Below are 23,839 nucleotides of genomic sequence, written 5' to 3' on the forward strand. Positions count from 1 at the left end.
TATCGCCTGTGTGTAGTTGGCATGTTGTCACCATGTCTTTGTTGGGTTTTTTTCTCTAGGTAATCCGTTTTCTCCCCCCTAATCATGCACAATATTTTAACAGAAAGTTCTAAATTGGCTCAGTGTGGGTGTATGCATGAGAGTGCCCTTGCACTGTCTACACTCTTAAAAATAATAGTTCTTCAGTGGTCCTTTGTGGCTCCTCATAGCGCCATTGTACTGTATGACCAAGCATCATTTAATTCTGGGAAGGGTTCTTCGTAACGTGAAGCTGGTTCTTTGTGCTTTAAAAAACTTCCTAATATATACAGTAAAAAATATCTTTAATGTTTGTTAGGCCAGTTATAGCAGGACACTAACAGATTAAGAAAACCTGGACTTTTCCTGTGTTATTGTATGCAGGGAGAGTCCTTTTCAAATCCTAAGCCGTTGGTATTTCGCAAATCTGTTATCATCTGTTCATGGTTATTTACTGCATAGAGCGTGTTATAGATCTAAGTAAACAAAAGTTCTTTCTAGAATTTTGAGGATATTCCCTGCTTTAAACTGTGATAGGTTTTCTTTTTTTGTGATCAAATTAAAAAGAAAAAATGTTAGTTGGAAATAAGCAAGAAATGTGACTTTGTTGTTGTTATTAACAACAGAAAAAAGGGAAACCTACCAAAATATCTCCTCTTGGTAACCAAACCCTCCAGCCTTGAGAAGCAGTAAATGTTAATTAAAGAAGCATTCAGACATCAATTAAATGATGGATACTGAATAACTGTATCACAGATCAAATCCCCACCTAGCTCCTGAACAAGTGACCTGCACTGAGCCATGTCTGGATTGTAGAAGAGGAGGGGTTGTTGATTGGTGAAGCAGAAAGTTCCAAGATAAAGAAGGATGACTTCCAGTTGGCTGAAGAGACAGAGTCAGAGGAACTGGAGGAAATAGTCTTGTAAGAATAGCGACTACAGTGATTACGCTGTGCCAGAGTTTATGGGAGGAGAGTGGAGAAACCCAGAAGAAGAGTATGAGAATATCATGTTATTTAAAAGCTACCAAGCAGGGAAAAACACCTCTAAAAGTTATGTTTTTAAACAACATTAAGGAAGAACAGTCTACATATATCTGAACATTAATGTCATTTTTGTGTTTATATATATAAATGTTGCACAATTTAATAATTTACATTTAGTGCCTTATAGGTGTTAATATGTGGATATGTATACTCCCTGAAGAGTGCTATACAAAAATAAGTGAATTGAATCAAATTTGTTCTTTATTTCAGATCTGTTCCTGCTTTCTCAAAGTTTCCGCTAACACTTCCAGATTACATTCTCCTTTCTAATTAAAGGAACCGCAGTAACTCTTTTTCAATTTATGCAATTAACTACATTTTAATTTTCCATTAGAATATTTGATTTTCTTGTGAATATTTGTGTTTTATTTATCTAAGCAGGTAACACACCAAACTAACAATTCAGTTTACCAATCCCCATCTTTGGATATAAAAAGAAAGAAAACACCCTAATCTGCTCGCTGGCCAGATGCAAGGATTTGTGAACGGCAAGTAAAATTAATGATCCGCACCTCAGTTGTAACTATAAATGCCTCCAAGTCAATGTACTGGTGTTTGTTCCTTCTGTATATGATTAACTCAAAGTTGATGAATTGTGACACAAAGAGTTTTACTCATTTACCTTTTAGTCATAAAGAGTTGACAAAGAAATTTCCCAGATAAAGGCTGGTAGGAATTTGCTTTTCTAAAAATTCTTCACAGTTAATTAACTGAGAAAATCGGCGCTTTTAAACTTCAGTGACACATCTAGAAAACAGTTAAATAAAAATGTGACCACTACGAACTTTCTTTTATCACAAGCTGTGCATAATGTGCCAAACACTCAGCATAATCACATGAAGCTGTATGTTGTTGAGAGTCATGCTAAAAATATGAGTGTAATGTTAGCTAGAACTGTCAACGATACTCCACCAATGCTAAAGACGCTGACCGGTAACACAGAGAAAATCTGGGTTGATCTTTGCAATTTCTTATGCAGATTTTCTTTACCTTCTCCAGCCATCTACTATCAATCAATGGGAGAGGTGCAAATAAAATACTAATATGAAAGGAAATGTGAGAAGATTCTTTCCTTGTTAGAATCAAAATGACATTCATTCTTGTCTTTTCAATTTAATGCAAAGGCCAGTCACAGACTCAGTAGAATCTCCGAACGTCTTTATATCACAAAGTTTAAGACAGCAGTGCTCTCTGAGAAGATGTCAACCAATCATCAGGCACACATGGTTACAGTCACACAGACGACCAAACTGGAGAAACTTGCAGATAATAATTAATCTATGAAATCACCACGTACTGTGTTACCATGCTTCTGAGTTTCGTCCTACACCCTAAAACAAAACAGGAAAATGCACTTCCTGATACCAACCTTCCCTAATCCAGCCTTTGTTTTGTGGGGAGGAGCAGTTTCTCTTCTTGACCATTAATAACAAAGTAAGCATTAACCCTGAATGGTGAGCCAGATCATTGAAGGCCACTTATAACAAGCCAGTTTAGAGTTTCCAAATAACTTAATGGGATTTGCAGTCTGGTCCACCAATGGTTCCTGTCTAATATCTGATCCTGCTGGAATAGATTTTGACCACTGGACTCTGAACTAGATTAATTAGATTAGAAAGTAGCTGGATGGATGATCAACCAAACCGGCATCTATTGTGAGCAATTCAGTCGTTCCTTAAAATGAGAACTAAATGCAGTTTTGATTGGACTGATTTTTCATCGTTTGGTTATAGCAATGTGTGCTTTATTGTTGTAGTATACCTCTTCTATTGAAATGCATATATTAGGGAATAAATGAAATTACAGTTATTAAAAAAGAGGAGTGGAAAGATGAATACTAGAGTAAGGTGAAGGTCTCTCATGGGTAGAACAAGAGGAGTATCCCAGACAAAGCAAGGATCAAATCACAAAGGCCTAGAAACCAGAAACTGCAAGCTTGTAGTAGAAAACAAAACAAAGTCAAAACCAAAATCAGGGAATAGTTTTCTTAATCCAGACAAAAGAGTCTTCCCTTTTAGATATAATCCACATAATAAAAGAATTTTTGACTGGTACTTCAATAAGAAGGCCTCTGTCACATGCACGCACATATATGAGGTGAGACACAAAAATAACCGGATTGGTAAAAAATATATATTTATTGATGACTTACAGCATTCTAAACAGTGTCATCTTCTATATACTCCCCCTCCCGATCTCTACACTGCTCCATACGTATCTTCCATTGATTGAAACAGAGCTGGAATCTTCTTGCTTGAGGCTCTCCAACAGGCTTGCCGTTTCTATCTTCATTTTATCCATTGAAGAAAAATGTGTTCCCTTCAGGTCACTTTGATTTTCAGGAACAAGTAAAAATCACAGGGAGCTAAATTGGGTGAATAGGGAGGATGATCAAGTACAGGAATGTATTTGCCAGTCAAAAAGTGCTTGATGGAAAAAGAGAAAATTTGCAAGAAATTTGATGTTGATTCTCTGTTCGATTTTTTCATCCGACATTGTTGTGCAAATACTGACTGCGTTATTCATAGGATATACCTAGCTGGTCGGCAGTTTGAGAAGTCATGTAGGAGGGGATATAGTTCTATGATTCACATCCGTCCGACCTCCAGATGGTTCTCCAGGAAAGCCTCAAGTCCAGTCCGGTTATTTTTGTGTCTCACCTCATAGTATGCTACCCAGTGATGTGAAGAACCATTGTCATTGGGTGAGTGATGACATCATTAACATGTGACACAAGAAGAGCAAAATACAGGGAAAATATTAAAATAGAATGATACAGTTTTCAATGAAATTGTAACATGTAAGAAAATCTAAACACAATGATCTTGAATAAAATTGTGACATTGAATGGCAGGTCCATAAAAAGTTCACATGACACCCACACCAGTACTGCAGCTGTGTGACCTCCCTCGACTGCTTATTGTTTGCAAAACATTTTTTTTGCAAGTGGATGGTGGCACTCAGCCAACATTAGCTCACTTTTATTCTTTCGTCAAGTTTTTTGTTTGATAAAGTCATGAGGGATTTGCTAAGTTAAGGCGAATGGAAATTTTCCCTTTTCATTCTGCACATCTTGAGTTTAAGGTCAATGTTTCACAGTGTTTTGTGATCTGTTCAATTTGCACAGAAAGCATTAACAATTAGCTCCTTTACTTTTTTCTGAAAATAAAACAGCAAGCAAATGCAATAAGCTTGTTCTTTAGTGTTCCATTTCCATGTCATATCATTTCCTAAGCCACTTAATCCAGACCAGGGTCATAGTGGGTGCTGGAGCCTATCCCAGCTAGCATAGGGCACAAGACAGAAACAAACCCTGGACAAGGTGCCAGTCCATCTCTGGATAACCACACACAAAACACACACTAGAGCCAATTTAGCATCTGCATTTCACCTAAACTGCATTTCTTTGTACAGAGGGAGGACACCCAGACCCCAGACGCAAGGAGAAAATGCAAACTCCATGCAGGGGGAACCTCGGATGCAAACCCTGGTTTCCGTACTGCAAGGCAGCAGCACTACCACTGTGCTACCATGCTGCCCTAGTGCTCCATTGCGATCTGAAAAAAGATCACAGCCTTTTACATAAAGATTGGTGGGACATGAGAAGCTTAGGGGCTTGTATTGCCCCTTCTGTAATATACTGAATGTCTATCCAATGTCTTAACAGCCTTTATCCATTTCAGAGATCTTGGAAGCATTTGTCTCATTTTTAAAATATCAACTAGTGTGGAACGAGGACATACAAATACACTAGTTGGAGATGGCATTTAAACTGTATATGGGCCAAGTAGAGTGTCAGCATTTTTTCAAAACAATGTTTTGAAAACATTGATAAGGATTAAGAAAAACTCACACACACACACAGACATTATCTTTCCTCTTTTACACAGAGCTGCTTACTACATACAGGACAAAAACCAGAGTAATAATCTGGTTGAGCGAAATTAATAGAGTCAATGTGTGAGGCTAACACTCCCTCCAGATAATGCAGCCGGTGGTATGTATCTGTGCATGGGAATGTCCACTGCTTTTATCAATTGTTTTGTTATGTTGTCTCTTCACTCTGGAAGCTGAAGCAATTTTGAACAAATCAAAGCATGACAACAAAACAGGCACTTGAATGTTTTGATGCTGGCATTCAGGTGTGATAAACTTGCGCCCTGCCAAGGGGTGGTTCAAAATATACAGCAAAGGTGTCAGGGCAGGTCAGGTCAGGTTGGGAAGCATGCACTGGTACAGCACGTTGCCGCACCCATCACACGATGGAGCAACCAAAGGTGTATTAATTAATAAAAAATGCTTGGAAATTGTAAAGTCAGTCACACAGTTGGGTTTCTGAGAGATGTCCGTTGTAATGTCTGGGGTGTTCGTAGGACAAACACAAATGTCAATGTCAGTTTATTTTTTTAGCTCCTACAAATAACCAAAGTTAAACCAACGTGCTGTACAGAATAATGAAAAATAATTCCCTAAAATACAAATTAAAAACAACTAAAAGTACAATAATCAAAATACATGCAAAAAAAAAACAAAACACTTGAGTTAATACAAAGCAGGAATGGCTTAACATCCCAAAATGTCTTAGAAAACCAATAGGCTTTAGAAGCACTAAAAGAAAAGCAGTCCTAATAAATCAAGGTAATAATAATAATAATTCTTTGCATTTATATAGCGCTTTTCTCACTAGACTGTTCCAAAGCCAGCTACTGCAAAAGCACAGTCTCCCTTTGAAAAGAAACAAGTAATAACAAATTGTGATAAATGCCTTCAGTAACACTTTGCAGGTTACAAATAGGTAATTCCGCAGGACGATCTATCCTCTTCTGATGCTGGTCCACAATTGAAAGTCAGCTTCCAGTTAGAATCTTGTTTAAGTATATTCGGGACCAGAAATGCTTATAACATTATGGTGGATGTGCCAATGCTTTCTCCTCTACTCTAGAGATGAAAACAGGTATGTAGTTGGTGATCCCCCTTAATCCTCTCTGTATGCTTCCCTTTAATAGAGCCTGTGAAACACTCCCGATGCTCATGCCTGACCAACCATTATGGGAAATCAGACATAATAAAGATACACATGGGTTTCCATCTGTCATGAAAATGATGAGGCCATCTTTTAACTGATGGGCCTTAAAAATGGATGTTTTCATAAAAAACAGGCAGATATAATCGCTAATTAAAATAATTGTGACATATATCCATTCTTGTCAGCTCATTCTTCTTACATATAAATGTGCTTTTATGTTATAGAGTGCAATGCAAGAAAGCAGGCTCTTGAAACAGCCAGCTGAATTCTTTCACTTCATTCTAAGGACTATTTACACATTTATTTATTTAATAATTGATAATAATTGATGTAGCCATTATGATTTCTGTTATTATCATTATTAATGTATGTATTTCATCTAGGTTAAAAGTGATTGGTACTGTAACCTGTGAAACCTGTAAACTGTAAAAGGAGGATCTTTATTACATGTTGCAAATGGGGCCGGCTCTACGCTGGGGCAAGAGGGGGCAATGCCCCCCTAAACAAACGTCCTGCCCCCTTACATAAAACTTTTAGAAGTTGAGAAAGAAAATAATAGATTACCCACAAACTGAATATGGACAATATTTACTACAGTAGCTGAAAAATCCACTGGAAAAGGCACAAATGAGATGATAGGTTTCACCTCTTGTTCGCTCTTTCCCTCCGTGTCCGCAGGCTCACACAGCACTCGACAGAGATCCCCCACTCACTAGTGATGGGTCGTTCTTGAACGATTCGTTCATTTTGAACGAATCTTTAATGTGACTCGGGAAGAACGAGTCGTCTCGTGGGAGTGATTTGGTCAGTCGCGCATGCTCATTTGCGCAACTTCATAAGCTTAACCAACTCAGTCTGAGCCGGAAACAGAATAGATTAGTTCATCTCTCGAGTCTTCGGGTTTGAGTCGTTCGTTCATCACGTGACAGCCCCATAAGCTTTACCTATGCAGTCTGAGCCGGAAAGAGAATTGATTAGTTCATTCCTCGAGTCTTTCGAGTCATTCGTTCTTTTGTCACATGACCACTTACCGGCTCAGTACCTCAGTCAAATACTAACGTAAAATTCTATTTGTTGTATGTTGGATCATATTTAGAAATTATCATAAAATTATCAAAAATATCTGAAACGCATTTTCTTATAAATAAAAAAGGTCTGTCAATTTCTGTCACTATGATTTTGTTACTGTTTCTTGAGGATCTGTGGTGTGTTATTTTATAAATAAATAATCCTGTTACAAATAAATTATTGATTAATTTGTCCTTTTATTGTCTTTGTCTATCAGTAAAGTAAACAAACACTAGGCTATATAATAAAATAATCCAAGCCTACAATTACAAAGTACTTATAGTTAATAATCGTCCACTATTCTATAGCAGTGTTCATTTTTACTCCAATTTTGAGTTTCCTGGTATAATAATTGTTTTTCCTATGCAGACTTAACATATTGATCTAATATTTGTATAAAAGATTGGTCAAAAAGGACATAATGACAAAGTAAAAGCAAATAACATTTTGAATTTGAATGAATAAGGTTAGTTTAAAATATTAAGGTTATGATAACTTAAACTTCAAATTGTAACCCAAAATGAAATAAAAACTGGAGAGTTAAAGTCATTTACAATCCAACATACAACAAATGGAATTTTACGTTAGTATTTGACTGAGGTACTGAGCCGGTAAGTGGTCACGTGACAAAAGAACGAACGACTCGAAAGACTCGAGGAATGAACTAATCAATTCTCTTTCCGGCTCAGACCGCATAGGTTAAGCTTATGGGGCTGTCACGTGATGAACAAACGACTTGAACCCGAAGACTCAAGAGATGAACTAATCAATTCTTTTTCCGGCTCAGACTGCCTTGGTTAGCTAATTGGGCTGTCACATGATGAACGCACGACTCAAACCCGAAAACTTGTCAGATAAGAGGCGAGGTGAGCGAATCATAGACTAAAGACCCAGGTAAACAATGAATTAATATTTTCTGTTTCTTATAGCATTATAGTTTTGTCTTGTTTGTAGTGTGATCTACATTTGTGTAAGCAGTAGATGTGTTAGGGAGGTAACAGGTAACATTTTAATTATATTTTGCTAAAATGAACGAAATGAACGAAATGACTCGAAAAAGGATTCATTCATTTTGCTGAACGAGACTCAAAGGTCCGAGTCGGTAAAATGATCTGAACTTCCCATCACTACCACTCACCCTCCCCTCAGCTAAACATCCAATCTCTGTTAGTATGCAAATGACCCGGTGTCAGGTTTCTCAGTAGGCAGGGCAGAGCAAAATGAGCTGTGCAATAGCGGGAGGCTTTGAGGAAGCAGCAAATCTCTGTCGTCAGAATCACAGCAACTCGTGAGATAATTAACAACAACTAAAAAATACATCTATATTTGTACAGTCAATTGGGGACTAGTCCATTGTTCTTCTTACAGTTTCAGTCTGGTAGAGAAGTGTTTCTTTCTCAATCCCACAAGTACCACTGTGAGCCTGTCTGCTGCATAGAGCCGACTGGAGGACCTGTGTCTGTCTGTTAGACCCTGTTTCATATACTGATGTAGTCACAGTGATTTTAGTAAAGCTTATTCACTTTCCACCCCAGCTTCCAGCAGCTCACAAAGGGAAAGTTAATGCTGTGAGATGGATCCTTTTTTCAAAGCTTTTAAAAAGTGTTGCTGCAGCTGGTACAGCAGAGACAGCAGCTAGCATGTCTACTCCTGTGGCATCAACAGGCACTGCTTCTCCTGTACCTCTGCCTACAATTGCTGCCCCAAAGCAACCCACTCAGCTACCCAGCGATTTAAATGGCAATACACCATCCCAGCCAATGCTGGGTAGTTATCCCAAACATGTATTTGGTGGTACAACATTAAGATTATTCAATCCTGCCTGGTACCGCACACAACCATGGCTGGAGTACTCTGTTGTGCAGGATGCATGCTTCTGTTTCCCCTGTTGGAAATATGGCAGCACTGTTAATGAGAGGGATGTAGTTTTTACCTTAACTGGTTTTAACAACTGGAAAGCAGCACTTGTTCGAGACAAGGGGCTACAGAGGCATGTGTCCAGCCATAACCATGTGCATGGACTGAGCATAAAAGCAGAGAGGCCACAGGGGGGACTGTGGATTTAACGTTGGTTGGTAAAACACAACTTGAAAAAAAACATTACTATGTCAAGAGTATTGGTAGTGCTATAAGGTTTCTCTGTGTAAATGAGTTGGGGCACAGTGGAACTGCAGAAACCATGAGACATGATGTAGCAGGTAATGATGATGGCATTGCTTCAGGTGGTTTTCTAAAACTGATGGAATATACCTTAGAGAAGGATGAGAAGCTAGCAAGCATTGCTAAGGGTATCCCAAAAAATGCAAAATACACATCTAAGAATATCCAAAATGAAATTATCCAAACACTGGCTGACATGGTGCTTGGAGAGGTCAGGAAAAAATATGAAAGTACTGATTCTGCCAGGTTTTGCCTCAAAAGTGATGGGACCAGGAATAGGTGCAATGTGGAAAATTTGTCTGTGATAATACGGGTTGTCAGAAATTCCATACCAGAGGAGCATCTTATTGGGTTGTTTGACTTGCAACAACCTGATGCAGAGTACATCACCTGAGATACTGTTACACCTTTCTGATGCTGGCTACAGTGCTGACAGTATACTTAGCCAGTGTTATGATGGGGCTTCTGTGATGAGTGTGGTTACAGGTGGTGTATAAACTCTGCTCCAAAAGAGGCTTGACAGATATGTCCCATACATCCACTGCTACAACCACCAACTGCACTTAGTGGTTGTGCATGCCATGCAGAGTGAGCTGTGTGCAAAAAGATTTTTTAGCCTATCTAGTTCACTCTACAACTTTTTTCACCACCACTATGTGCTCAATAAACATGATGCACCTTGTCTAAAAAGGCTGCGTGAGATCAGATGGACAAGCCACTATGAGGTGACAAGGTGTACTGTGGACAATCAAGAACAAATCCTTAGTATCCTATTTGAGATGACAGAGGATGACGATGCTGCAGTTGACCTGTGCACCGAGGCATCAGGCCTGATATGCCAAATTAAGAGGCATCACTTCTTTGAGATTGGAAAGTTCTTAGTGCGGGTGCTTGGTGTCTTGAAACCAGCAAATGCTATTCTACAGTCTCAGTCAGTTGATCTGTGCAGTGCTTCTGAGGTTGTTAGTGCAGCACTGGACTCCTTAAAAAATATCCGTGAGGATGACTGTTGGGGAGCGTCATCTCCTGCTGAGGATGAGTCACAGCCAACAAAGAAAAGGAGAACAATGAGCAAACAACTGGGTCAAAGTGTTGTGCTCTCAACTTTGGGCCATACAGACTCTGGTGACCCTACCATTTCCCCCCATCAGTCTCTGAAAAGATCCCTGCTCAACATCCTTGACAGGGCCATTTCAGAAATGGAAACTAGATTTTCACCCAAGAATATTGACCTGATGAGAGCCATATCTAGTCTTGCACCCAAATCTAGCGCATTTCTAGATCCCACCCTGTTGCACCCTCTGGCTGTGATGGCTGGCACTGTAGCAGATGTTGTAAGTCTGGAAAATGAAGTTCTTGTGGCAAAACAGATGCTGCTCAAAAAAATGTTCAAAGGAAACAGACCTGTCCACTGTGTGTAAACTCCTGCAGGAGTACAAGGAAGCCTTTCCTGAGTTGCATAAATTGTATGTAACAGCCCTGGTAATTGGTGTGTCTTCAGCATCGTGTGGGAGTTCCTTCTCCACTTTGTCACGGGTCCTAACCCCCTATCGCCGCACCATGTTACATAAAAGAAAGAGGAATTTGGTGATCTTGGCCCATGAGAAGTCCATAACAAATAACTTGGATATGGATGAATTTGATAAGAGTTTTTGCAAAGGGAAACAGGAGACTGTTGTTGTAGAGTGGATTGAGGAGAAAGGAGAGTGGAGCTGTTCAGTTTCTTGCAAAACAAACAAGCTTAAAACACGACAAAAAGACAAAAAAAGAAGAAGAAAGTTCAAATGTTCTGTTCTAAATCTGTTGTGTTCTACAAATTAGTTTGAGAATTGTAGGAAAAGACATGGTGAATTGTTGTTTTTTTTATTACTATGCCAACCCTTTTTAGTTTTGTAAATATTGGCTATATTGAGAGGTCTTATTTTATTCTTACTTTATTTTGCAAATTTATTTGAGAATTAGGCCATCCAATTAAGATAAATTTTATGTTGTTGGTTGTAAAGATCTGGATGGATATTTTATTTTATTCTTTATTTTATTATTTTTTTTTATTATATTTTTCAGTTTTATTTTTCAAGACTTGGTGAATTGATTTTTTTTTTTATAACTTGGCCTACCCTTTTTAGTTTTGTTAATATTGGCAATAGTAGGAAGTATTATTGTTGGGTTCGAATATATTTGATATAGGCCATCCAATTAAGGTAAATGTCATGTTTTTAGTTGTTATAATCTGATGAGGAATATTTTACTTTATTTTTTGTTGTTTTGTTTTTCAGTTTTCCTCCTGAGGGATTGCCACCTAATCATGGTCAGGGGGTTTGCGTGCCTCAGTGACCCTAAGAGCTACACCAGCAGAAGCTTAGCCTTCAGGTGGGACACTCAAGTTGGACAGGTCTTAGGGTAGAGGCCTGACAAAGTGCAATCCAATTACATGACAAAAGCGGTTATCCAGAGCACCCCATCCCTCTCCCGCCCAATCGCCACCATGTGCCCACTTCACATTTCTGTCTGCCCCCTCATATATGCCTGTCTAGAACCGGCCCAGGTTACAAAAATGATATTTTTCTTTGTTCATGTTTTTTTAAATGTTATTGCTCTAATATTTTTATCTATTATGTACCTATTGACTTCCATTTCTGTTCCTCCTTTACAGAGGCAGGTGAAAGGGATGGAATGTGATGAATTTGAATTATTTGTCAATAATCTCTTCTCTTTTATTTTTATCAGCCTTAAATGCATTGAATATTATAGTAGTCTGTCGGAACTCCATACTATCTAAAAGTAATCTATGATGTCTAAGAATGCAGGACAGAACACTGAATGAACTACACTACTACAAATATAAACCAAAAAAAGTACAAATAATAATAAGAAAGAATATTAGAAAACAGTTTAGTTGCTTTTGTAAACCTCTATCTTATCCCGGAGGTCAATATGCATTTGAAAGTTTATGAAACTCTGCTATTCTGGCTACTTTATATGCTCTCAACTGTAATGATAGTGTTAATTTCTAAATGTTTTCCTTATCTTGTGAACCTTTACAGTCATATAATAATACTGGCAGGTGTTTTTAATTGTGTTCACAAATCACTCATAAACACCTGCTTCTTAAAAGCTCATAAAATTTGATTCATGGAAATGTTTTTGTTAGTTATCTAGGTAACAGTTTCTTCTCTAAAGGCATTTTGTGTTTGTCTTTGTGTTTTTGTCTTTTCACTCTTCTACATTTGTTAATGTGTGCTGCACTTTGGAATGCTTAGTAGAAGTGTGTTAAATAATAGTACAGTGAATTGAACTGAAGTTAATAATAGCTTACTTTGGGGGCCTGCTATTACAATGCTAATATTTGCATAATTTTCTTCAACTATAAGTAACATATTTTACAATCTACTTTTGGAAATACTCAATTGCTTTAGATGGGAAAGAATAAACATTTTATGTGTTGAGATCAACTTCGTTGTCTATAAAGTATTCATTATTGGATACAGGTTTTATTTTTAATCTCAGGGTCAGCCAGTTAAATAATGCTGTTTGAGGCAAGGCACATTTTTGACACCTGCACCCAGTGCATATCCTTACTAGGCATTAGTCATGACACTTAATCCTCATACAATACATATTGCGACACTGTCTTAACAATATAACACTCCCAGGATACTGTGCATACTCGGAACAATGCTCGGAACTAATAAACAAATTGTTTTTTTTAATATAAAAAGAAAAGGATAAGCTTAAACCCAATAAAATACACATAATAAGCATTAAAAACAACGAAGATGTACAAATTATTCATTGCTTCTATTTAAAACAAATATATACAGTATTCTTATTGAGTTTGGTGATTGCAAAAATCAATGCAAAACGAAACTCGACTGTTTTGCTCATCTTGTACAATTCAAAACACTGCCCTTTTTAACTAAACCCAAAAGAGACATTTAATGACATTGTACCTCTTACTGACAAATTAGTAATTGAATTATTAAATTATTATTATTAATAATTTAATAATATTCTAGAAATTAAAGTCTTACAAAGTGGCAATCAACATAAACACATTATGATATATGAAAATAAGGAAAATGATCAGCAATATCAGATGCTGGCAAGCAAATTTGAAATGCGCATGTGCTGTTTTAATGCTCAGAAGCTCACAGTGTGGGGAAGTGATGCGAGTTGCAGTTCTGAGATCTTTGAAACTTTTAAAATGAAAATACTTCTTACTAAATTTAAAGGCATTATACATGTTTGGCATTTGATATGCAGGTAACTGTTACTCTCATAATATTAAAAAGTTACTATTTCATGAAAATTACATCCTGATAATTTTCATTTTTGAAAATATGTGCCATGCCCCTTTTTAGCCTCCATAGTAGTTATAGACCTTTCCCTCTCGTTTGCATTCTAACCATTATTCTCTTTATTTTTTTTGTTAGGGACATGTAGCAGGAATAACCACTAGCTAAGTGAAATTATTAAAAAAAGACATTAATAAATAGACATTAATAACTGTTTACTGTAGTAATATTTGCATACTTCTTTCGGCTGTTCCCGTTAGGGGTTGCCATAGCGGATCATCTTCTTCCATATCTTTTTGTCCTCTGCATCTTGTTCTGTTACACCCATCACCTGCATATCCTCTCTCACCACATCCATAAACCTTCTCTTAGGCCTTCCTCTTTTTCTCTTCCCTGGCAGCTTTATCCTTAGCATCCTTCTCCCAATATACCCAGCATCTCTCCTCTGCACATGTCCAAACCAATGCAATCTCGCCTCTTTGACTTTGTCTACCAACCGTTCAATTTGAGCTGACCCTCTAATGTACTCATTTCTAATCCTATCCATCCTCGTCACACCCAGTGCAAATCTTAGCATCTTTAACTCTGCTACCTCCAGCTCTGTCTTCTGCTTTCTGGTCAGTGTCACCGTCTCCAACCCATATAACATAGCTGTCTCACTACCGTCCTATAGACCTTCCCTTTCACTCTTGCTGATACCCGTCTGTCACAAATCACTCCTGACACTCTTCTACACCCATTTCACCCTGCCTGCACTATCTTTTTCACCTCTCTTCCACAATCCCCACTACTCTGTACTGTTGATCCCAAGTATTTAAACTCATCCACCTTCGCTAACTCTACTCCATGCATCCTCACCATTCCGCTGACCTCCCTCTCATTTACACACATGTATTCTGTCTTGTTCCTACTGACCTTCATTCCTCTCCTCTCTAGAGCATATCTCCATCCCTCCAGGGTCTCCTCAACCTGCTCCCTACTATCGCTACAGATCACAATGTCATTAGCAAACATCATAGTCCACAGGGACTCCTGTCTAATCTCATCTGTCAGCATGTCCATCACCATTGCAAATAAGAAAGGGCTCAGAGCCAATCCCTGATGTAATCCCACCTCCAACTGGAATGCAACCGTCACTTCTACCTCAGACTTCACCACGGTCACACTTCCCTCGTACATATCCTGTACAAATCTTACGTACTTCTCTGCCACTCCCGACTTCCTCATACAATACCACAACTCCTCTCGAGGCACCCTGTCATATTCTTTCTCCAGGTCCACAAAGACGCAATGCAACTCCTTCTGGCCATCTCTCAAAATCCTCAGAGCAAACATTGCATCTGTGGTGCTCTTTCTTGGCATAAAACCATACTGCTGCTCACTAATCATCACCTCACTTCTTAACCTAGCTTTCACTACTCTTTCCCATAACTTTGTGCTTCCATAGGTATGTCATCTGGACCAACAGCCTTTCCATTTTTCATCCTCTTCATAGCTTTCCTTACTTCCTCCTTGCTAATCCGTTGCATTTCCTGATTCACTATCTCCACATCATCCAACCTCTTCTCTGTCTCGTTCTCTTCATTCATCAGCCTCTCAAAGTACTCTTTTCATCTGCTCAACACACTCTCCTCGCTTGTGAGTATGTTTCCATCTTTATCCTTTATCACCCTAACCTGCTGCACATCTTTCCCAGCTCGGTCTATCTGTATAGCCAATCGGTACAGGTCCTTTTCTCCCTCCTTAGTGTCCAACCTCTCATACAATTCATCATACGCCTTTTCTTTAGCCTTCACAGCCTCTCTCTTCACCTTGCGCCTTATCTCCTTGTACTCTTGTCTACTTTCTGCATCTCTCTGACTATCCCACTTCTTCTTTGCCATCCTCTTCCTCTGTATACTCTCCTGTATTTCCTCATTCCACCACCAGGTTTCCTTTTCCTCATTCATCTTTCCAGATGTCACTCCAAGCATCCTTCTTGCTGTCACCCTTACTACATCTGCTGTAGTTTCCCAGCTGTCTGGTAACTCTTCACTGCCACCCAGTGCCTGTCTCACCTCCTCCCTAAACTCAACCTTGCAGTCTTCCCTTTTCAACTTCCACCATTTGATCCTTGGCTCTGCCCTCACTCTCTTCCCCTTCTTGATCTCCAACGTCATCCTACAGACCACCATCCTATGCTGCTTAACTACAATTTCCCCTGCCACCACTTTGCAGTCTTCAATCTCCTTCAGATTGACTCTTCTGCATAGGATGTAATCTACCTGTGTGCATCTTCCTCCACTCTTGTATGTAACCCTATGTTCCTCCCTCTTCTTAAAATACGTATTCACAAAAGCCATGTCCATCCTTTTGGCAAAATCCACTATCCTCTGACCTTCTTCATTCCTCTCCTTGACACCATACCTACCCATCACCTCCTCTGTTCCCTTCACCAATCATGCCCAGTGAAATCCGCTCCAATCACCACTTTCTGTCCCTTGGGTACACTGTTCATCACTTCATCCAACTCACTCCAAAATTCTTCTTTCTCACCCATTGCACACCCAACATTCATCATCACACCTCCAATTTTCAGCTTCATAATCATTACTCTGCCTGACACTCTTTTCACCTCCAAAACACTCTTGACATACTGTTCCTTCAGAATAACTCCTACCCCATTTCTCCTCCCATCCACACCATGATAGAACAATATGAATCCACCTCTGATCCACCTGGCCTTACTCCCCTTCCATTTAGCCTCTTGCACACACAATATATCAACCTTCCTTCTCTCCTTTATATCTGCTAACTCTCTCCCCTTACCAACTTTCAAAGGTCCTACCCTCAGTTCCACTCTCTTTACTTTCCTCCTCTTCTCCTGCCTCTGGACACGCCTCCCCCCTCTTCTTCTCCTTCTTCTTCTTGAAAGGCCAACAGTAGCCTGAATTTCTGCCAGTACCCTGTTGACTAACAGTACTGGTGGTGGTCGTTGTTAACCCGGGGCTTGACCGATCCGATATGGAAATTTGTATTGTTGTCCGCATATTGATTTGGCAAAATTTTACACCGGATGGCCTTCCTGATGTAACCCTCCCCGTTTATCCGGGCTTGGGACTGGCATGAAGAAACACACTGGTTTGTGCATCCCCTGTGGCTGTAATACAACACAATACAACACAAAAATGATTTTGAGAATATGGCATGGAGTCTGCATGTTCTTCCTGTGTTCATTCTTTCAAGTTCTCTGGTTTCTTCCATGAATTGGAATTTACTACATATGTGTGTGTTTGTGTGTGTTCACTGTGCAATGGACTGATGACCTGTCTGTGAGTTATTCCTGCCTTGTGCCTGACGCTTGCTTGGATAGGCTCCAGCTTCAATGCAGCCCTACTCAGGATAAGCAGGTTTGAAAGTGGATGGATGGGTAAATGGATGGATGGGTCATGTGGTGCAAGCAGAGTTTCTTTATGGAAATTTACTTATTAAGCAAGTGAAATACATGGACATAGTAACCCATATATATATATATATATATATATATATATATATATATATATATTTATATATATAAACTAGGGACTTTGCCCCCTGCTCGCTTTGCTCGTCAACCCCCGTGTTTGGTTTTCCAGATACACACTTTTAAGATTTTTTTTTTCTTTGAATTGTTGCTATTTCATTACTTTCACTTTTATTTCAGAACTTCTTTAAAAACAATATTTGGAATCTTTAGAGTCCCAACATGCTGAATCTTTTAAATGAGATCCGTGAGACATGTGTTTAATGACTTTGTACCATATTTCAGGATAGGTTTCTCTGTTTGGAATTTCAGCACAGACAAAACGATCTACATCATCAGCAGTTAATGATTTTTTTTGCAAAGTAGCCAATAAACGCATGTGAGGTAAACCCCGTTTTTGAAATTCTCTGACTTAAACTTCAAAGCCTTACAATATTTACATACTTCTGACATATCACCTATGTCCATATATTTGATCTCTATTCGCCTTTTCGTTATTTCTCCGAGTAATAATTTCTCTTTGTTTGCGCTAATGCGATGTTTACTTTCTTTGCTTTGACAGTTTCGTTTTTTTCTGCTTTCATATTCTGTATCTTGCTCTGCTTGTGTTTCGTGCCTATGTTTTTTTGAGTCTTTTGGATTCCACTGTTTTCATTATCTATAACCTGCTGTTCATGTGTTTGGCCACCTTGTCCTTTTACCTCTTTATGACATTTTGCTTTGTTTTCTACTCTGTCTTTTATTTCTGACCTCGCTTTGTCCTGCTGTTTTTTCAATAACACCTGGTCCGTGATAATTATTTGCCCTTTTTTCGAGTAATCATTTCCATTTGTTTGCGCTCCTGCGGTCTTTACTTTTTTTTTTGATACTTTCTAATTTTCCTGCTTTCATATTCTTTAACTTTCTCTGCATTTGTATCGCAGCAACGTTTTTTTTGAGTCTTTTGAATTCCACTGCTTTCATAATCTCTAACCTGCTCTGCATGTGTATAGCGCCAACATTGTTGAACGTCTTTATGAAGTTCTACTTTGTCTTTTACTCTTTGTCTTTTAATTCTGAGCCCGATTGGCCATGCTTTTTGTTCAATTTCACTTGTTCCGGGCTGATTATTACTTTCCTTATTTTCTGAAATTGCACCTAGATTATTCTTTTTCTTTTTTGCATTTTTTTCTCTGCAACGCATTTGAGTCTCTTTTTTTCCACGCTGCTCTTTCTTCTTCGCTTAGTCGTCAACGTTTTATCGATAACGTATTGTTCTTATACGCTTTATATGCGCTGAGAGCCCTGGATCTGTGTGTGCTCAAAGCCTTGACATGACTGAGTGTTTTGCTGCCAGTGGTCTTATTGGATATTGGGTGTAAGTAGGGCGTGTCTTGCAAGAATCTCATGTTCTTCGTCCCCACGAGATGGTCCTGGGTCAATCTCTTGGCACAAAGTCTAATGTTTAAGGTCCCCGCGAGATGCTCTGTGGCCAATCTCTTTCGTCTCGTGGGTCTTTTAAGTGTCTTCCGTGATCTTCACTTGAAGATCATGTCTCGTCTCCCTAGTCTTTTTCTCCCAGGATTTTTTTTATAATAGAGAGATAGTGGTGTGTGGTTCACAGACTTGCATGAGAGAGAAAGAAGTGGGTCCAGGTTTCCAAAAGAAATCAGATTTATTGTTGTCAAGACAGGAACATTCTCAAAGCATTTTTCAAAAAGGGAACTGTCACTTCAGCACACACAAACAAAGCAAGCAAGCAGAGTTCTTTTTGCCTTTCATTAGGTCAGTTAGGGGGGCAGCTCTATGGGCAAAATTCGGAATGAACCACCTGTAATAACCAATGAATCCTAGGAAAGCATAAACCTGCTTCTGCATTTCTGGACATGGATATGCAAGCACCTCACTCACCTTTTTTAACTGAGGTCTAATCAAACCATTCTCAATAGAATATCCCAAATATTGCGTTTCTGACATACTCAATTTACACTTCTTACGGTTAACTGTCAATGCAGCCTGCCTCAAACTGTCAAGCACTGTTTGGTTGTTATTGATGATGATTTGACAGATACTCAGAACAGTAAGTTACTGCTTCTGATCGTAAGGAACTCTGTTGTCCTTTCATTCTTGCCTGTCTGGACTGAAATTGCTAAACACACGATTGTGACTGGATCTGGTGTTAAGGTACAGTATTGTATTCTGGAAAGAAAGAGGACTGTGATACAAGATGAGGTGAAGCAGATGCTTGATTTAGGTGTGATTCACAAGAGTAAAAGTGAATGCTGCAGTCCAATTGTTTTTGTACCAAAATCGGATGGCACCTTTCAGTTTCGTACAGATCTTAGACGCTCAAATAAGATTTCCAAGATTGATGTGTACCTGATGCAGTGTATTGATGACTTTTTGGGGAAACTTTCACTTGCAGGTGCCTCTGGAGGAATCCCATCGAGAGAAGACTGCATCTGCCACCTGAGAGGTTGTTCTCACCTGGCAGCAGACAACCAGCTCTTACTCGTTTTAACAGAGTTTTACCACACAGCGCAGTTGGGGGGTGCCGGGAACTCACACCCAGGTGGATGGTGCTGAGGTCTCACAATATATATATTGATAAAGAAAACAAACATGTTTGAAGAAACTGCAATAAAGCAGAACACTTAGTTTATAATTAATATCACTAATAGAATTCTGACATGACAGATATTCGTGAGGCATCAGATGGTTACATTCATCATATGGTGAGTTTGCTGCTGCTATTTTTAGGCATGATGTTAACCCGATTGAAACATCATGTGGAAATTTCAAAGATATTACCACAAAGAGTCAAGAGTTTAAAGTCTATAGTAACTAATGCTTTTCATGGGATCAGGAGATGGAAACACTCAGCTTACCAGACAAGTCTATGTTACTGATGTGCTTTGTTGCAGTCAACACCAATACTTTTTAATATGAAATGTTATCATATTTAGACATATACTATTGCAAAAGGCCCTATGATTTGACAATGATTTGGATATGTATGCTAAGCATTTTATGGTATGTAACACAGTAACTACCAGGCTAAAAGAATAAGGTTCAGTGTTTGTTGAAAGTCATGTTAATATAAGGATGTAACCGATTTGCCCTGCTTCTTACATAAATATCACCACAAAGTATTTATCTATAAAATCTTTTGAAAATCATTATGCTGGATGGCTAGAGTGGAAATCAAGGAGTCATAAACAAACAGAAGAACAGAAACACAAAAAGTAGATTCTTGAGGACTATGTTAGAATGAGGAATATGGTGTATATGTACAACAAATTGCCCAGATATACATTGTAAAAGGATGCTTTGCAGACAGAGGATAATCACAACTTGTAATAAGAGTTGGAAGAGAGTTTTGAGAAAAGAATGGGATGTGATGGGTTTTCCCAACCAATGTACTGTGGTTGCTCTCGATTTTAATTAAATGAGTGCAGGTATTATTGACACCATTGTGTCTTGTGTCTGATCTGGCCTCAGAATGACATTTTCTTCCTGGTGCTGTGCTCATTAATTTGAGATGGGGAGGAAGAGGTGGGTGTTAGGGGGCTGACAGTGACTAACCATTAGGAGCTCACTTTCAATTGTACTTTATTTTCTCTAAAATAACATGAAGTCTAGTTTTGAAAGTTCCTAAAGTTCTACTGTCCACCACACTGCTTAAAATATTATTCCATGTGTCCATGGTTCTCTCTGTGAGGAAAAACTTCCCAATTTTTGTGTGAAATTTACCCTTAACAATTCCCCAACTATTTTCCTGTGCCCTCTTTTCAAAGTAAAAGTCTAAAACCATTGTATTATTTCCATTCATAATTTTGAACAATTCCAAATGGGAGTGTTCTTCCCAGGTGCTGGAATAACAATTATATCATTGAGGTAAGCAGCACTTTATTATAGGTTCTTAGCAATCTGTCTGCCAGATGCTAGAAAGTGGCTGGAGCCCCATTTAACCCAAATGGAGGGAAGAAAACAAATGCTTGGGGTTTTTAAATGCATTTTTTCTTTGGGTAATTCAGTCAGAGGCATCTAACAATAAACTTTTATCATGTTGATAGTTGTTAGGAAATTTACTGAGCTTCATCAGTGAGATGATCATCAATCCTTGGTTTGGGGTAGGAGTCAGATTTCTAAACTTTGTTGACTTGTCCGAAATCATTACATAACTTCCAAGACCCATCATCCTTATTTACCAGAAAAATAGGGCTAGACCACTGACTCATGACCCTCAGGTCAAGCACATTCTGTACCTTGAGTTTGATGTCAGTGTATTTTAACTTGGGGAGGCAAAAATGCTGTTCCCGAGCTATAATCCCATCCAAGTTCAGTGCAGATTTTGTCTCTGATTAAGGGTTTAGGACCTGGTTTAGAATCCACAATATCATCTACCTGTTCCAAAAACTTTGTTCACTGATCCCTGAACTTTAGTTCTGTTGAGCTGGAGAATAGAACAAGAGTGGTTTAACCAAATAACTTACCAGGTCCTTTCTCTCCTTAAGATCATTGAGTGAGGAAATTGGAAAATGAGAGCTTTCAGGTTTTCATCTAAAATTTAATATCCAAATTTATCCCATATAAAGCAAATAGAAAATTTCACCGTATAAACATAATAGCAACAGTCAAAAATGTGGATGGCAGTGTTATAGAGCTGGTCATCACAAATTCTACATTGTATGTACTGTATCAGACCTCCGGTCATCAGTTCTTGAGCTGGAGCTGAAATTGTGTTGGGTCACACAGCAAACAATCATTAAAAACACCAAAGCAAGCACACCACAGAATGGCCAAAAATAAAACAAAATTAATAAGTGGCCAAATCAAAGTCCAAACCTACAGACAATAGGAAAGCAATGGTAGGACCTAAAAACTAATATTTCTAAATTAAACCAGTTCTGTAAGAAAGGAAGGTCTCCCCACAGTGATGAGAAGGACTAACATTTAATTATAGGAAGTGTTTGGTTGCAGTCATTACAGGTAAAAGTAGTGCAACTAGTTATTAAGTGCATGGAGGCAATTAGTTTTTCATAAAGTGCCAGTTGTTGCTTAACAAAATGATTAATATATCAAAGTGGATCACCAATGATCACTAGAAATTGTGGTTTTTCTAACACTGACCTGAAATATCTGTTGCAAGGATGAAAGAAGAACTAGAAAGGTCATTTACGTCAAAAAACTGTTTCCTCATTCGTTTTATCACAAGTTCAGAAATTAGCCATTCCCATTCAGACCTCATCTTTTTTAACTAAAAAGCTAGACTAGAGCAAATAACTGTGATTCATCGACAGTGATCACAACATGGTAACATTTCAAATTTGTATACAAAACAAACACATGCTCTGTAAAACAAAACTATGTAATTTGTTAAAAATTACAAGATTGAAAAACAGAAACATCTGTAATTTAGATTTTAAAGAAAGGAGGGCATAACTTGGGACAATTCTGTATCACAATCTGAAAAATATTATAAAACTATACAGCAGCAGCAGTTTTGAGTTAAATGGAAGCTACAGTCCTGTTTAGGTTTTTCAGCACCATCATGCATTTCTTTTCCTTGCTTTTGTTAATAGCTTTAAATGGGATGTTAGTTGATGTTCCAACATTTCTTTTGAACCTGGGTCTTTCTACTGCCAAAAATATATGTGTGTGTCTATTGTGGCCAGTTGCAGGAATGATAGGTCTTACAAAATAAAAGTTGGGATGCCCCATTTAATTCAACTGAAATTCTTAACAACAAGCAATACCTCTTGGTGTCTAGGCTTCTCACCTGCAGTCTTTTAACTAAACAAAAAGGTTTGGCTTTAGCCGTAAATTGAGGATCTGTATATCAGGAGTTCCATCCGGCAGGTCGCTCTGGTCATAAAAGAAACTTCCTTCCGGGCAGCTGGGGTTCTTATAGCTGGGGAACCACAAGAAGTGGAGCTAAGCGCCCTCACTGGGCAATTTCTTTGTGCTACGGAGAGAGAGAAGGAGAAGAGAATGTTAGCAACAGTGCACTCTCTTGTCCCAGCAGGTTATTACATACCCCAGTTCAGCCCATGAGGAGATCCTTTGACGTGCATGTGCGCTCTTTGAAGAATCTGTGGCCCTTTTCCATCCTGGTGGCCTTTTTTCTTTTGCCAGATATGCTCCCCTTTACTATATATAAATGCATATATACATGGAGCTCAAATTGTTCATAAACTTTCACCTTTATATACTGGAACTAATATAAGGGACTGCCATACAGTGTGCCTCTGCAGACTGGAAGACTGACGGCTCTCCTCCGATGACCTCACTTCTGGTGTCAGCCCACCTTGACCTGCCTAATCCTATCAGGCAGCCATATGACCGGAAGAACCACCATCATCTTCAACAGTTGGAATAAGACTCTGGTCTGCATTGTTAACATGTTTTTTTATTTTTTGTATATAAATGTTATAATAGACGGGGTTGGCTGCAAGATGCTGCACAACATTTTCTATCATCCTGTTTTACTATTACAGGACCTAATCCAAAAAATGTTGTAGTAAGTAATAGCAAGTTTCTAAACAGTTAAATATCTTGATGCTAGTTTACATTGATTTTGACTCAGGCGCCGCTGCGAGTGGCAGCCATTCCAGCAGCTCCGTGTATGACTTTATTTTTCTATCTTTTTCTCTACTTCACTGTTAACTCCTACCACTTTCTTTTATGTGGACTCTTTCCCTGGACACTTTTTACTACTTGGACACGCCGAGACTCGTCTATTC

General features: G+C 38.6%; 1 protein-coding gene across 1 annotated transcript in view; it reads right to left on the bottom strand.

Annotated features, from left to right (window-relative positions):
- The window catches only part of LOC127527635 (uncharacterized), a 286,851-nt gene extending 270,806 nt beyond the window's left edge, over nt 1-16,045 (bottom strand). The window contains exon 1 of the mRNA XM_051926851.1: nt 15,173-16,045. Coding sequence (XP_051782811.1) covers nt 15,223-16,026 — 804 coding nt within the window. The 5' untranslated portion in view covers nt 16,027-16,045 and the 3' untranslated portion in view covers nt 15,173-15,222. The remainder of the gene's footprint in view (nt 1-15,172) is intronic.
- Nucleotides 16,046-23,839: the final 7,794 nt, after the last annotated feature.

The sequence above is a fragment of the Erpetoichthys calabaricus genome, chromosome 4, assembly GCF_900747795.2.
Source record: "Erpetoichthys calabaricus chromosome 4, fErpCal1.3, whole genome shotgun sequence".
Taxonomy (NCBI): Eukaryota; Metazoa; Chordata; class Cladistia; order Polypteriformes; family Polypteridae; genus Erpetoichthys; species Erpetoichthys calabaricus.